Consider the following 16220-nt stretch of genomic DNA (forward strand, 5'->3'; position numbering starts at 1 on the left):
ATTTTTGCTGAAGCCTCAGAGGGAGATTAATTTCAATTTTATTAGCTTCTAGGAGCACACTGAAATAAAAATAACACCATGAGATCTTCTAATTTGATATAACTGTGCTGGTTTATGAGTAGCAACAGAAGCCAGGCAGGAGGTGAGACTTGGTATCCAAAAGGCACTACTAACTAGCCTTCCTCATTTGTCTCTTTCTTTATGCATTTTTTTGGTCCCAGTCTCCTTTACTGCTAACACTACTGTGCTTGGGCATCTGCTGATAATGTAAAGCTAAGAGTGCAAATCCCAGATTTGTTTTGAGGAAATGCCTAGAAAAATTATGCAGAATAGTACAGAGATAGCTGAGTGAGCTCTGAACAAGCCAGGTCAGATACTAAAAGCAATACTGTCCATCCTACTAGCTCCATTTACCAGCAAGTAAGTACATCAGCTGTCAAGGGCTCTGTGTGCACGTTAGTCACCTCCACACTCCTCAGCAGTCTGGAAAAGCTGCGCTCCATTGTCCCTACACGAGCTCATCGTATTTTGTACTTCTGTAACATCCTCTCAAGTCTTAGCAACTGCCTGTCTTCTTGCCAGCAGTAGCTACAGAGAACCCTGCATTCTCCACAAGGCATGTCCAAGGCTTTGTGTTTGATTTTGGCTACCATTCAGGGTATGGCCTTCAGTGTCTAGCGACAGAAGTATGTTGAAGAAATCATTTTCTAGTCTATTGGAAACAAGCTGGCATGCTTAATGTGACCTGATCTGATCACCTTCAGGTCTGATCCAGAGTCCCATAAAACTGATGAAAAAATTTTCAATGATTTAAATGACTATTGGGTCAGATCCCTACCAATAAGTAACCAGACATATTCAGTGGAAAATTCATACCTTCTGCTACTCCAACAAAATCTGCTAAGCTGTAGGAGAGAAAGGTGAAACTCTTAGACTCAACTGCTGGAATCACAATTGGATGAGATTGTGGACTCAGTTAATGAAATTTTGAAAGTCTCTATTTTTGTTTTTGTCACTTGACTCTGTTTTCAAAAACAATTTTTTTTATTAGTCTATACATGCATTAAGACTTTCCATAATTAGGTTTATGTTGTAAGTAAATATAACAATTTATAAGCAAATTCAGTATTACATTCTAAGGTTCTAGATACAACATGTATAGACAGGAAAAATCAAAATCATTTGGTGGAAACAGTACTAAAGAGATTGAATTTCACTTTTATAAATACAGCTTATGTATATCTGTAACAAGATCAGAAAACAATACACAAAGGACTCTGCTCGACAACTCTTACAGAAGCATCTGTCCAACATTACACAGCATAATCATAAACATTTTCCACTTTAATTCACACAAATGTGAATCAAAAAGAAAATCTAAAATGAACTTTTCTGTTATTATAATTCCATATTATAAAACTCAGATACTCATTCCTGACTTCTCTCAACCCTGTTCAGATGACACAAGATGCCTCATCTGTCAATTGGCTTTACATCAATGCAGAGGGATAGTTATCAGATGCAGCTTTTGATGTAACATCTTCAATGCATGTGTCCTAGTTTTTTTGGTCATTTGGTCTCCCTGAGCTAGTCTCATATCTGCAGCAAAACAGTAACACTGCCATTACTATCCAAGGGTATTACATGGTCTGAAATCAACATGAGAAGAGAATACGCAACATACCAGGAAACAGAGAGCAGGTTACAAAGCAGAAACACCAGCAGATGATGGGGCCTCCTAGGCCTACATTGAAAAATGTTGTATTTTCACAGGGGTAGTCAAGTCACTGCATCTTAGAGACAACTCACAGAGGCTGAGGTTTCTGATCCTTGCCTCAAGGGCTCTCATCACAGAATCACACAGAACCACAGAATGGTTGAGGTTGGAAGGGACCTCTGGAGATCATCTAGTCCAACCCCCCTGCTCAAGCAGGGTCACCTAGAGCACGTTGTACAGGATTGCATCCAGGCGGGTTTTGAATATCTCCAGAGAAGGAGACTCCACAACCTCTCTGGGCAACCTGTTCCAGTGCTCTGTCACCCTCACACCCTCTGTCACCTCTCTTCAGCTCTCTGAAGGCTAACTTATTCCCATAAGTCCTTCTGAATGATGAGTACCAGCCAGATTTCTGAGAGTAGGATTTGGCTCCAGGTATGAGCTGGGTATATAAGTTTCCATTATAGTCAACTGAGGTCTTAGAGACTGATTCAGTTGTCTCAATATAGGAGTCTAGTACCATTTGGAATACCTCAAAGTACTTTACCTGATCTCTCCAGAGGACATAGGTCTCACCTCATATCCACCAGCCCCAGCTAGATGTGTCAGATACTCTAGGATAGCTCAAATAGCTTTAGATCCTTATGTTTAAGCAACTGAATACCTCCCATAATCAATACAGCCAAAGGAGCCTGAAGAGTTATTCAACCTCAGAGTAAACTGAACAGCTCCCTAGGCTCCACTGACAACTAGTATTGCCTAAACCTCCACTGATAATAGTGGGAACTTAGACACCTACTCACATACAGACACTGAAATTCAGACGTCTACAATGCTGAATCCCATGTCCAATATCTGGAGAGGCAAACTGTGTCTATAAGCTAATTTGCTGCCTCTCCTATGTGAGATGCTTCGATAGAGAAGCTGGATTTTAAAAATCAATACCCCACTTCTATTTTTTGTTTTGTTGATTTTTGTTTTACAAAATGGGCTCGATTTATAGCGCGCTTTACTATAACACTAGGGGCACATGAATCATCTGCTCTAGCGTAATAGAGGATGAGAGCTTGAAAACCACCAGCAGCTTTCTGTTAACTGTTTCAGTGTATGCTTTGCCTTGATAATACCTCATTCTGCAACAGAAAAGCACTTAAGCACATCCTAAGCATTAAGCATAAATTTAACACCCACTGACTTTAACGGGAACTAAGTAATGTGCTTAATAGCTTTGTTGAACTATAGCCAAGAAGAGCTACAGGAAGATAAGGGGAAAGGAGTAATGTTACCAGTCTAGAAAACCTGTATTTTCCAAAGTCTATAGTTTTAAATTTTACTACAAGACAGAGAAGAGCTACAATTTTGGATAGGCATCTGTCTTTTGCTACAGATGTACTTTAAATCAAATCTGAAATTAAAGAATATATATCAGAATTTTGTCTGAGATGCAGGTTAAACACCGATGTCCCACAACACTCTTCAACATGAAGATCTGAAGATGAAAGTTTCTATTCTGCTTGATAATGACTGAAGCCTTAGTATAGATCTGGGAATGAAAACCATCTTTTGATGTTTGTGACAGATAATGCATGAAACAATTGCATTTTACTATCTTCATATCCCAGCTTTCCAGATCCCCTTCTAATCTCTCTGATCATTTTGGATTTGCTGAAATTCCCTATAACTTCATTCCCATTTTCATTTCAAGCAAAAAGACTTTGCTTTTGCAAAATGAAATGGAATGAAATGCTTTTGTTTTACAAAATAAATTATGAATTTGTCTTCTGATAAATACCAATCACATTCTTACAGCTTGAGCAGTCTAAACTACATTGTCTTCTAGTGAATACATATATAGTTTTGCATGTATAGATTTTTTTCAAAATGATATCACAAGGGTGTTATATATACTTACTGGCAATCACTTTAGCAATCCAGCAAACTAAATGTGAGATCTCTTTTACAGAGTGAGGCTGTATCTTTTTACTCCTCTATAAACTCTGTAATAATGTTAATCACAGCAAACAGCATGTTTTAAATAAATGTCTTTTCAGGATCATCATCATCCTGATAAGATGCAATTCATATTTCAGTCTCTTTAGCTGGCATAATTAAGTCATTGCCTCTGAAGCTGCAGCTGATTGCAGTGATTTATTTCTACATTTACAACCACACTTTCATATCACCGCCAGTAATTCCATTCTGCAAGCTGCCAATCACCGATATTCTCTACAAAAAGGACATAAAAGAAAGAAGGAAAGAAAGAGGCTCATTTTGATCTGTTTTCTCTGCTTCTGAGGTATCACTGGAAATGGAGACAAAGGGACATGGCCCTTGCAAATCTGCCAAGGAGACCATGAGGTAGTATAACTAAGTCAAGCAGGCCATAGTGCACAGAATAAAAACAGCTCCATTTTCACTAATGTAGGTATGCCTACATGCCAGAAGATGCCATGTAAGCAATGGAGGAAGAGAAAAAGGGACATACTGCATGGGAACAGGGATCACACCTATACTACAAGCTAGGGGCTTGCAATCCAAAATTATCATAATACCAGCAGTTCTATCAGTCCAACAGGCTTTTGAGTACTGTAGTCTAGGAGCACAGTTGATCAGCAAGAGACAGTCTGACCAGGCCAACACAGCTGAGGTGGTTGATCAAAGCAAGCCAAAAGCAAGCCATTTTTGCAATCTATAAAGGTGCTGTGGAGCATCACATACTTTCTTGCAGGCACACTGGGTATGTCCAGACTGGAAGAATGACTGGTACTGTGTAACATGTAACTACAAGCTCACTGACACATTTTAAATAGCCACTTTAAAACTACCTAAACAGAGGAAGGTAAACGCAAAGAAACTGTTATAGTTCTACTGTGCAGTGAGAGGCTCTGAAAAGCCAGTACAAAAATGTCAATATTCTTTATATGTTATATACGCTCCCTATCACAGGAGCCAGGGAATTTGCAGGTGTTACTTTTAAAAACCTTCCTAAGGCTCTTCACTGCATGGAACTAGGAGGATCCCTTTTTCTCCAAATCCCATAGATTCTCTCACCACAGACCCTGCAATCTGAGTAGTTACTTGAGAAAGGAGGTTCTCCTTACTGACTTTGCGTAATTCCCACTGATGTAAGGATGGGGTTTATTCCTGAAGTAATACAGGTTCTAGCTCCACAATTGCAAGACACAACAACTTTCCTGTTGTTGTCTCTTCTATACTTTGGGTACTCACCATTAAAAGTCAGTTAAGTGCACTGGGTCAACAGTGACATGCTACTACACTCCCATAATGCAGAACTACAAGGGTACCATAAATTAAATTATGCAGCAATCTTTGTCCTCTTGACTGTGATGAAAGAAATAAATTACCTGATAAAGCCATTTTCAATCCTTTCAATGTCTTCATCAGTATTTCTGACAGACAGTCTGTGCATACCAGGGTAGGAGTGCTGGGTGTTGATTTTTGCCATTTTGCTTTACATATCAACATCTAAGTGATAGCTGAAACAAGAAAAAAAAAAGCATTTCATACAGACTGCAATAGAAATGTGCTCAGCACTTAAAAAAAAGAGGGATTTTTTAAAAGCAATGGAACAGCAAAAAGCAAATTCGACCATCTGAAGAATGGCCAGTGAAATACAAAAGCCATTCCTTGATTTATTTGCATTAGATAAGAAAAGCACTAGTAAAAGTGTAGCAAAGAAAATCCATCACAACCAAAGAAAAGGGTTACATGACACAATATATATTTTTTTTTTACTCTCTGAGGTTTATGAATACCCACATTGTCATACATATTATCCATAATGAAATTGCATTTAAAATCCTGTTAAAAGAAGATTAAGTTGAGAAAGCCAAGCAAAAAAGCTCGGTGATACAGGTACTAGAACAACCTACTCAACCTTAATTTGATCTTCCTGTTTTAATCTGTATCTATTCTATCATGAAGTTTTAAATTGCAAAATTGCATATTTACCAAACAAAAAATTAATCAAAACGTATCCCTCAGCTTAATATATGGCATGCATTAACTACTTAGTAATTATTTTTTTCCATTGCCTTTTCCTATATTGTTTTCATTGTAACATTTCAAGACAAGCTCTGTTAAAGTATTTAGCAGCCCAGCTCCAAAGAGTTAGGAAAGTTACTCACCTAAATTCTGTTCCAAATTTGGCCCTCAATACCTTACCAGAATTAATAAATCCAATTCATATCACACCTCCAAGCTAAGGATGCTATTACCCTGCTCAAAACCTGATGAGAAACTGAGTCACAGAATCAACACCAAAATTACCCAAAATATAACCACCTTTTGGTGCAAATAAGCAAAACCTACAACTCAGTATTCAATGCAATTAGCAATTTACAGCAGCTTATACTGCTCAATGAAGACCCTCTGGCAACTCTGAGATCCATCTTTGAGTGCTCAGCAGCTCTGCAAAATAGGTTTTAAGACTCAAGACAAGTGCTTCAAAAAGGAGGGACAGAAGGACCTTCAGCAAAAGTTCTGAAGTGACCTACCAAAGTCCATTCAGGAATCTTTGTATTTGAGACACCAAATTCTCTTTTGGGACCATTCAACTGCCTCAGCCCATCTACTGTCCCTTTTTCCCCTGTAATTCTCTGGCTCAGTGATCACACATATTCAACACAACTGCAAATGAGATACAGATCTTACAAAAACCAAAATTCTCCCCTGAATTATTCCCCCGAAAAGTTCACCATCCATGATTAGGTCTATGTTATGCATTCAGCTTCTTAGAACAGATACTTGATGCTTATCCTCCACTCAGTTCTCTGAGGACTAAAGGGAATCACATATAACGTCTAAAAGTATTCAACACATTTCAAAATATAAAATAGATTAACTTATTTTTTTGTTCAGAAATAATGGAATTAGTCTAGAAATATCCCTAGGACATTTTATTTTAAAATGATTCAGCCTCTGAGATAAAAAAATTTTAATAAGCTTATCAGCCAAATAAATAGGTTTCAGAAAAGGTGTAATACCAAAAATACCTCATCTCTAGGAAAAGTATTCATATATCATTTTGAGTTACAACTACTGCTTCTGTTATAGACTTTGTAACACCAAATTACAGGCTAGTTATATGACGCACAATAGCAATTCGGTGATTCAAACATTTATTTTGTCCTAACAGTGTTAAGGCAACTCCCGTTTCTTATATATTAATTTGAATATAATTCAAGATAAGAAGAAAAGGTATTTTTCCTCTGTCATTACTGATACTTTCAAAGTTCAGTTTAGCAAAATCCGCAAAAGTAGTCTACACCTTACACTCTGTTCCACTGCCCAGGTTCCAAGAATTGAGGTTATAATGGGAGACTACAAATAACAGTCAGAGCGTCACAACCACTTCATTTAAAAACAGGGCAGCACACTTGCCTGATGACAAACTGTTATGTACAAACAGGAAGTAAGGCTCAGTAGCAAATTGCCTCTGCCTAGTAATATCTGCTCTTTCTGACTCTCTAGTACCTCTTTTTCAGTACCTCTTTTTCCTGATCAGGAAAAAAAAAAAAAACTTTTAACAGTATGGCAGCACCAGCTGCTTGGATTTTGCTGCTCTGTATAGTTCTTGCTCTCCTCTAAAGCTCAGTCAAATCATTTTATTTTAAATCAAAATAGAATTCTGTATCACATTGCAGGAGGGAGGGATAAGTTGACACTCTTTCACTGAACATCATCTTGTGTTCCCCATGTACCCCCACTGGACTTCTGTTTTATCCTAGTTCAAGGTTTTAAAAGCTTGATGGAGGAAAAAACTGAACAACTCATAAGATAAGAAATGAATTGAGAAGCACAGACTTTTTTTCTAAGGATATATTTCCAACACGAAGCTAGTACTGAGTTAAGATCTTGACTAGTTCTGTCACCTAACACAATCATTACTCACCTGTCATTAGGGCTGCTATTAACTTGATGTCTATCCACAGTGTTTCCTAAATAAGGATCACCTGGTTTATAATCTCCAATCAAGTAAGTAATTTGACTTAGTTAAATTATGAAATAATAAAAGCCTTCTGAAGTTTCAGGATGATATAGCTAATTTGCTACCAACAAAATGTAGTATCTCAATGAAAAGAGACATTGCTCTGCCCTGGAAGAGTAGTGAACACTGCCACTGTATTTTAAAAAGCTTTAGATGGGATGTATGTATTTCCAGATCAATAATTTCTGTATCAGTATTTGGAAGTTTGGTTAGAAATCATTAAGGACAGTATTTCTTTAAACCTGAAAATGACATGGCTTCTTCGGATGTTACTAATCTCCTGGAATTAGATATTGCTAATCTGGAATTAGACACTACTAATAGATACTGGAATTAGATATTTCTAATTTGCTGGAATGCTTTAAATACACTGGTAGAGTAGTAAATACAGGAAACAGTTGTATACTTTATTTAGACTTTCAAAAGCTGTGCTACTAAAGAAACAAAACAGTCGCAGGACATGAATCCAAACACTATCCTGGATGAAAAACTAGACAAGAAGACAAAAAGCAAGAGCAGAATTAAAGGGTCAATTTTCATCATAGCAGAAGGTTAAGAATATTACTCCTCAGGATTCTATATAAAGACCAATGTCATTAATGATGTTGAAAAAGGAAGGAGTAGTGAAACAAGATTATCTCTGGATAGCACAAAGTACTATGGTCAGGAGAAACAAAAAAAGGAGTGCAGAGAACTTCAGAGAGACCCACATCAACCAGGTGAATTTGTCAACTTGATGACAAATGAAATCCAATATAGGCAAAAGCAAATCAATGCATACTGGTGAAAAATATGTAAACTACTACCTTATATGCTTCCAAATTAATTATATGCTCTCAGAAAGGGAACCTGAACATCATTATATACATACAGCTCAATGAAATCTGCCTGCTCCATGCAGGCTAGTGAACACAAAAGCTAACAAGATGAGAGGATGCATACATGCAAGAGTTAAAAATACGAAGAATATTAAAATTGCTCAGTGAAATAACAGTGCAGACTTGTGTGGAGTACTATCAGCCCTCCTCTTAAAAAAAAGATACCGCAGAACAAGAGCAGATGTAAAAAAGAGTAGCAAGAATGATCAAGGACATAGAAAGAGAAAGAACATTGGGGCTTGCTCACCCTAGAAAGGTGATAAACAAGAAGCTGTAAAATCAAAACATGCAGGCAAACTTGAAGCTCATTTTAGAGTCCTTAACATGATCTTGGCTGTAAAATCCAAGTTTAATACACAGTGTGGTCTGAACTCCACCACTGCACTAGACCTGAGGGAAGGAGGAGGGAATAATATCACAGAGATACAATTCCACTATTAAGAAATAAAATACATTTATATATGTTAGGAAGGACGTAAGGAGAGTGGATAGATGCCATTATTAAATTGTGCCATGTGTGCCCAGCTGTGGTACAGACAGAACACAGGGCGGGTAGAAATAAACAGCACAGTAATTTGGTTATGGTGGAGGCAGTGAAACCTCTGGAAGGAACACACTTGGGCCAACTCCTACTGCATACAGCTACCCCTATATACTGGGAAAGAAAAGGCAAATCCCTACAGTTTGCGTGACAAATGAACTGAATAGGGACATTCAAACCCATGGGATGAATCTCACAGCAGAGTTCCATAAAAGCCCTTAGAAAGGTTAGTACTCCTCTGAGTAATGTATATGACCAATCAAATCTACAACTGGTAAAACAACATGATCTACACCAGGAAGATTTTAGGCCAACACTCTGTTATTTCAATTATTTACATTACACATGGAACACATAAAATGCTGCCAAAATACTGGCCATCCTATTAAGGAGACATATTCTTTCCTTCTAAGCTTCCACAGTTCCTGACGATAACTGTGTTTATGGAGGTTTCTGTGTTTCTATAGAGGAGATCAGCATAACAAAACTGGATCCCTAACCAGGCAACACGCTGAGTAGGGAGCATCTTACAATAAGCACGGAGCTATGAGGAGCCAGCCAGCAGGAAAATGCTGGAGAGGGGTGAGTCTCCTCAAGCACCTTTCTCAGGGGCACAGAGACCCTTCCAGCTAGTTGGAGTCCACAACCCTGAAACTTCTACTAACTGTAGGTGATTACAAGCCAGTTTTAAGAACTGAGGATAGCTCATATTTGTATTTTAAAACACAGCTGTTGCAGTAGATGTCTGCCTTTTATACAGTCTCTGTGGTCTTTGAAGCACATTCTCTGCTCTGAATATCTAAAGCTAGAAATTACACTGAGGGTAAAATTTAATTACCTAAAGGCTGGCAAGTCTGTTAAATCCACATTAGCCACTTAAAACTGGTATTTAGACCACAGGTGATTTAACTCTCTCTACATATACACACACACATAGATATACAGAGAGAGAGAGAGAGAGAGAGAGAGAGAGAGACATGCATATACATATACACATACAGTCCTCAGAGCCTGAATCTAGTTATCCAGTTTTAGGCAACTAATTTGGAGAACCAGCTCCTCAAAGTATTCTTGTAATTCTTAGTTTTCCAAAACTTAGTGATTTATCTTTAAGCAGAGTGAGTCAAACTATAGAAAACAGAGGCTGCTTCAGGTTGCCATATTTTTCAGAAGTGAAGAATTTCCAGTGTCAGACAGCAAAATAAAATCTATCTGCAACAATCTTAGTTCTTGAAAGACTGATGTCTTTACCAAAAAAGACCTAAGCAGAATTATAACATGCTTTATCAGTTAATATTTCTTCCCTGCTTCCAATTACTAATCTGAAAGAACAAATAGTAATTCCACACTCTTTTTATTGCTTTGGCTGAATAAATCATTAAGACAGAAAATAAAGCTAAATGAGAAATATACATTACCCTACTAAAAATACAATTAACTATCTATTAATGATAGCTCTACCTATTATGAATGCAAATAATTCACGTACTTTTTAATCTTCTTCCTTTAAAATTCAATAGCAATTAATGTGTCGTGTCAAATTCTTTTATATGCACTGTTTGGTATAGAAGACAAGTTTTATCAAGACTGACTCAGTTTGACAACAACTGTGTGTTCAAATAACATATGAAAGCTTCAGATTCACATGAGCATTTCTTAACTTTGAAAATCAGGTTCTAATCATCTCTCTACAATTATAATAAAGACTTAGGACTAAATATATCAAGATTGCAGGATTTAACTTTTAGGAACTCTACCATCCAGTGGATTTTGTAAATTTGGCTGTCAGGTTTCCTATAGAAAGCACGAAGAAAATTAGGTACCCAAGAATAAGATGCTGAGAAGGAAGTTACGTATACTAGCCTATAGGAAATGACTGAAGCAAATATGTGAGACACTGAAAATAACTAGGCACCTAACCCCAGGCCAAAAAGAGGGGGCACATAGTTCACAGCCATAATCCCTTCTTTTCTCAAGTCTGTTCACCCATTTGCAGCAAATTACATTGTACTTAGGACATACACCTCAAAAATGAGAAACTGTTCAAGTCTGCTGCAAATCAGCAAGCCAAAACCAGGTTGTTTGTTCACTTTCTCTGGAGCACCCTAACAACAGGCTGTGGGATACATTCACATGTACTTTCTAATGGGTTAGCTGTGCTCTGGGAATATCTACCAGGGCAGTCGTGGGAATGCCTCTTTTCAGAATCCTGCTGGAATTCAGACAGAATCAAGGCCTCTGAGCAGCTTGGTGGCTTAGGATTTAGACAATTTTTCACCTGCTCACAGGCAAAAACACCAACAAACAAGCACACATTTAAATATGATCAAATTATATCAAGTTTAGTAAGTCACTGACCAAGCCACAAAAATGGTGTAGCCTGCCAAAATTGTGCAGTAAGACATGACAGTTCAAACATCAGTGAAAGAGGCTTAACATAGTGTATTCTGCCTCTTAAGAGCAGTGGGCTGCGAGTTCACATGTGGACTGCTCTGCCAGCTCCTCTGTGGGGCAGAATGTGTTAACTCACCATAACTCAGTTCAAAAATGCGTCAAAATTGTTAACCAGGCAAAGTGTTAGTTATGACAGCTTTAGTGCCCAAAAGGACTAGAGCGACTGAAAAAATGCATTAGTTTACACATGATATTACAAAGTTCTACCTAACAGGTAATTATAATAATAGTTAAAATTGAAAACATTTAAACCAGAATGGAAACAAAAGAGTTGCACAACCAAGACTTCTTTGGAATAACTTAATCAGCCAGAAATAAAAATTCACAAATTCTGCTTCCCAATATAGGAAATGCAAACCTGGAAAAAATGTACAGATCACATTTATCTTAGACTGTATTAGATGAGAATTTCATCCATAATTTCACCTCTTCAGATAGGTAATTTAGAAAGATTTCTGTTTCACCTAAAGCAGCAGAGACATTTCTCTTATGGAGGAAAATGTAATACCTATTTGTGCATACTACACCTATTGCTACCATCACTATGAACAAAGAGGCAGTACTAATATGATTTGTATTTACTTGATTAACATTTAAAGACATCATCTTTTCTAACAGTGCTGAACCTTGGAAATTAGGTTTTAAACTATCTCCTGAAAATCTAGAGTTGTAAGACAACGAGACATCATTAAACTTTGTATTTCTGAAGTAAATGCATATTTTTATCAAGCAATGATGGCAGATGAAGCTGTTCCCACCACCATTTAATATTCTCAGAGCTGTTTTGTTTAAATGAAAAGGACTGTGGACAGAAAACATGGCAGAATTGAAAACAAGCTTTTCAAGGCAAAATACCCTGTCACTATGACAGAGTAAAAGGTGACATTACCAACTACACAAATGCATACAATCCCTTATAAAATTGTAAGACATATGTCATAGTTCTCAAACCTTTCAAAAACATTTTACGTATTACTACGGAATCACTGATAAGCTGCACAGGCTCACTTACATCATGTACTTAAGACACATTCCAAATCCTCACAGTCTCTCAGCTACAACTCCAATAAGTCTTTGGGATTTATTTGGGGATTTGACCTTCACCTACATGATCCTTGTTAAAGCACATCATTTCATAATAGCTGTAAATCAGCTATATGTTAAGATAGCAGTTTCAACCTACCAACCTGTACACGCGGCACATGAATTTCTAAAACTGGACCTTTAAGCAAATGTAAGATTCAAGGACAACAGAGCAACTTTTTTCTTACAAATCTCCATGAATTGGAGATTTGTAAATTAACCTACAGATTTAACTCTGGCAAACTCTCATGGAAATCAGCTTTATATAAAGGCTACTGGATCAAGCCCCAATGGCTTGAAAAAATATTAAGCAGGCTGCACCACCTTACCCTTTTCTCCTTTCCTCATGAATCATTGTGCATAACAGAGCTTGAAACAGCAGTTTTAAAATCCTATGAGCTCTTTTAAAAATATGCTTTTGAAATTATATGACTGTCTGCTGAATCATATTGTATTCTCTATAATCACTGGGCTCTTTTATTGCATGAAAATGAAATTAATTTATGTGCATATCCTAGTAACCTCAGTACTAAAGAGCTCTCAAATAAATACACTTTCCTCATAGGTACTCCAGGACTTGCATATAACGTAGACAGCACTGCATATTCATATATGTATACATATTCACAGTTTTAGAATTAATGTATAAGGTTGCCCTTGAACCATTCACTTGGTCGTTGAACCTTTTCCTTGCTGCCTTGAAGTAACAAAATTATCTTTTGAATAAACTCAATTGTTTGGATTGGTTTACCCTCTGTATCTATGAATGACTAGCAATACATTTCAGTTTTCTAAGATTTACTCATTTTTTGGCTGCAGATTTTCTATGAAGTTGTTATTTTTTTTAAACTGGAAACTGTTCAGGAGAAATTTGCTGTGAATATTGAACATACTATTGTAAATTACAATACAGTAAATTACAGATTGCAGTTGACTGAACACCCCAGTCACATGGCATTGTTTCTGTTCCCTGTCTGGGTTAACATGAAGCAGATGTCTATGTTTAAATATGGAAATAAGCTCGCTTAAAGGATTCTCTAACCCCTGTCAGTGTATTTATTTGGCAAAGTAACTGTTAAAAGTGAACATAACAGGGGCATGAACACAGCTAAAACACTACAAATTCAGATTTTTGAATGAGCATCTATAGAAAATATATGTACGGCTATGTATGTGTGCATGGGCATATATGTGTATGTATTCATTTGATTCACTCCCACCCACCTTACGTAAACTATCACACCCATCCTACTTGGCTAGGAAAGGAAAACATGAGTGGTAATTTGTGTCACGTTTTATGGGCGCTAGCCAGGCAATCAACAGAAAAGGATTTAAGAAGATGCTAATAAAAAGAGATGGTGACATTGGAGAAGGCTGCAGGATAACATGCTGAACTGAAATGACAGAGCTTGGGTGCAAATTGGATGACAAAGGCTGGGGTGAGCAGAGGTGCACAGAAGGCAAAGCTGAAAGAAGCTGACACAGAAGGATGGTGTGTAATTTTTCAGATCTGATGAGCTCTTTTTCTCAAATCAGTCACTTCTTGTTTACTGTGATTACCCTAGCTGATTAGACATCCTGACAGTTCCATTAACATACAAACTGTGTATTTTTCTAATCAGTTTGCAAAGAAAGGGAAGAGTATATAAAAGGTGGTTTTAGCATGCATACTCAAAGAAACTGACATATAAAAATACCAGAGAAAGAGGATAAGTGTGCAGACTGAAGGCAAAGTTACGCTATTTTAAAAAAAATTTGAAACTACGATTTACTCAACTGCAAAAATGCAAAGTACAGATTTTAAATATAGTATTCCTCTTACTACTTGCTTTGATTGTAAAAACTGAATTTAGAAAATAAAAAATAGCAAAAACTGTTTGTCATCGAATGTTACCAACGTTTACATTTAACATCATTTCTTCAGCGATAAAAAGTAATGTTCAAGTCATTTTTCCTTTTTTTTTTTTTTTGTCTTTCTCCTTTTAGCAACTGAGTGGACGATGCATTAGAGAGACACTGATTATAGTAATTACTGTATCTCGCACAGTCTTAGGCACATTATTGTCTGGGTTACACTCCACAAGTTTTGCAAAGAACGTCATATTGCTAAATACAAAGTAAATTCAATGTGCAACATCAGGAACCCAGTAAGGATATGTGCCTTCATAGCACTTGTAGTATTCGTGAGCATTTTCTTTATGCAGGGTTTGTCAGTCTCACACCTATGACACAGGTACTTGCCAGCAGAGAAGCTAGAGACACACTGGTCAAACTGCTAAAGCAATGCCTCTGTTAGCAGGAGTTAAGGTAATTCCCCAATTCTGTACTGACAGATTTATGTCCTGAATCAAATCTTAACTGTGGATATACGGATCTTTGCCTGACAATCAAAATTTTTTCTAAAAAAAATGAAAAGGAGCTATTCTATTTAAAACTTTCGATTTAAGCTTTAGAATTCAAGAGCGACGCAGGCCATGTCACTGCTTTTTCAGACTCACAGTTCTACACCTTTTTTGTTTGTTTTGCAGTATCCGAATTTAGAAATTCCTTCTTTATGTCTGACTGCATGTGCTTTGGGGACATCACCCTTAAGCAACACGGACAGCCAGCGCCTCCCTTCCCCGAGGGGGTTTGGGTTGGCCCCCTGCTCCTCTCCCGGGGCTCCGGGAAAGCTCGGCTCCGGCAGCCTCGTCCCGCGGAGCTGCGGGGAGCGGGGCCCGCCGCGGCCGCCCCGCGGCGCACGCAGCTTACAGTCAAGGCCCGCGACTGTAAGCCCGGCTCACCGGGCAAAGCCTCTCGCAGGGCTCTGCGATCCTGTTAAGTTCTCGGAAAGGATCAAAACGTCAAAGCAGCTCGGCGGCGTCCCGGCACATTCCTAGCCACGCCGAGGAAAGTTGGGAGCCCGCCGTGAGCACCGGCCGCCCCCGCCCGCAAAGAGACCCACGCAAAGAGGCATATCTGTGCGAGGCGACACCCCCCCGACAGCGACAGGCGCCCCCGCCACGGAGGCACTCGCTACCTGTGCGGCGGCGCTACGCCCGGGCGGGCGCTCATGCCCTCCCGCGGCGGCTGGGCGTTGTGACGGGCGGCCGGGCCGGAGCCGGTGCGCAGCCCGCCGCAGCCTCAGTGCCTCCCGGCCACGCAGGGTCCCGCCGCCGGCGCCATCCTGCTTCCCGCCGCGCTCACCGCCCGCGTCGGTCCCTCCGCCGCTGCCCCGCGGCCCGTGCTGAGGGGAGAGGGCGGCGGGGCTCCGCGGCGTCGCCAGAGGAGAGCTCCGCTCCGCGAGAGGAAGCCGCTGTCCTCTGTCTCCGCGTCCCCCGCTCTGCTCGCTCCCTCCTCCTCCTCGCTTCCCCGCAAATCCCGGCTTCTCGCACACGCCGCCCCCGGCGCCTTAATCTGCCGCCCGTGGCGGGAGCGGAGGGGCCGGGCTCGGCCGCCCGCCCGCGGCCCTCCCCGCCTCCGCGCGCGGGGCCGGCCGTTGGGAGGGGATGGCGCGAGGGACTGGCCGTTGGCGGCGCGGGGGGTGGCGCGCGCGGG

At 39.3% G+C, this 16220-nt stretch overlaps 1 protein-coding gene across 1 annotated transcript in view; it reads right to left on the bottom strand.

Annotated features, from left to right (window-relative positions):
• Positions 1-15759, bottom strand: part of CNGA3 (cyclic nucleotide gated channel subunit alpha 3) — a 39297-nt gene extending 23538 nt beyond the window's left edge. Inside the window, exons 1-2 of the mRNA XM_067289703.1 lie at positions 15703-15759; positions 5083-5214 (exon numbers count right to left, since the gene is read on the bottom strand). Of these exons, the coding sequence (XP_067145804.1) occupies positions 5083-5183 (101 nt within the window). The 5' untranslated portion in view covers positions 5184-5214; positions 15703-15759. The remainder of the gene's footprint in view (positions 1-5082; positions 5215-15702) is intronic.
• Positions 15760-16220: the final 461 nt, after the last annotated feature.

The sequence above is a fragment of the Apteryx mantelli genome, chromosome 1 (assembly GCF_036417845.1).
Source record: "Apteryx mantelli isolate bAptMan1 chromosome 1, bAptMan1.hap1, whole genome shotgun sequence".
Classification (NCBI taxonomy): Eukaryota; Metazoa; Chordata; class Aves; order Apterygiformes; family Apterygidae; genus Apteryx; species Apteryx mantelli.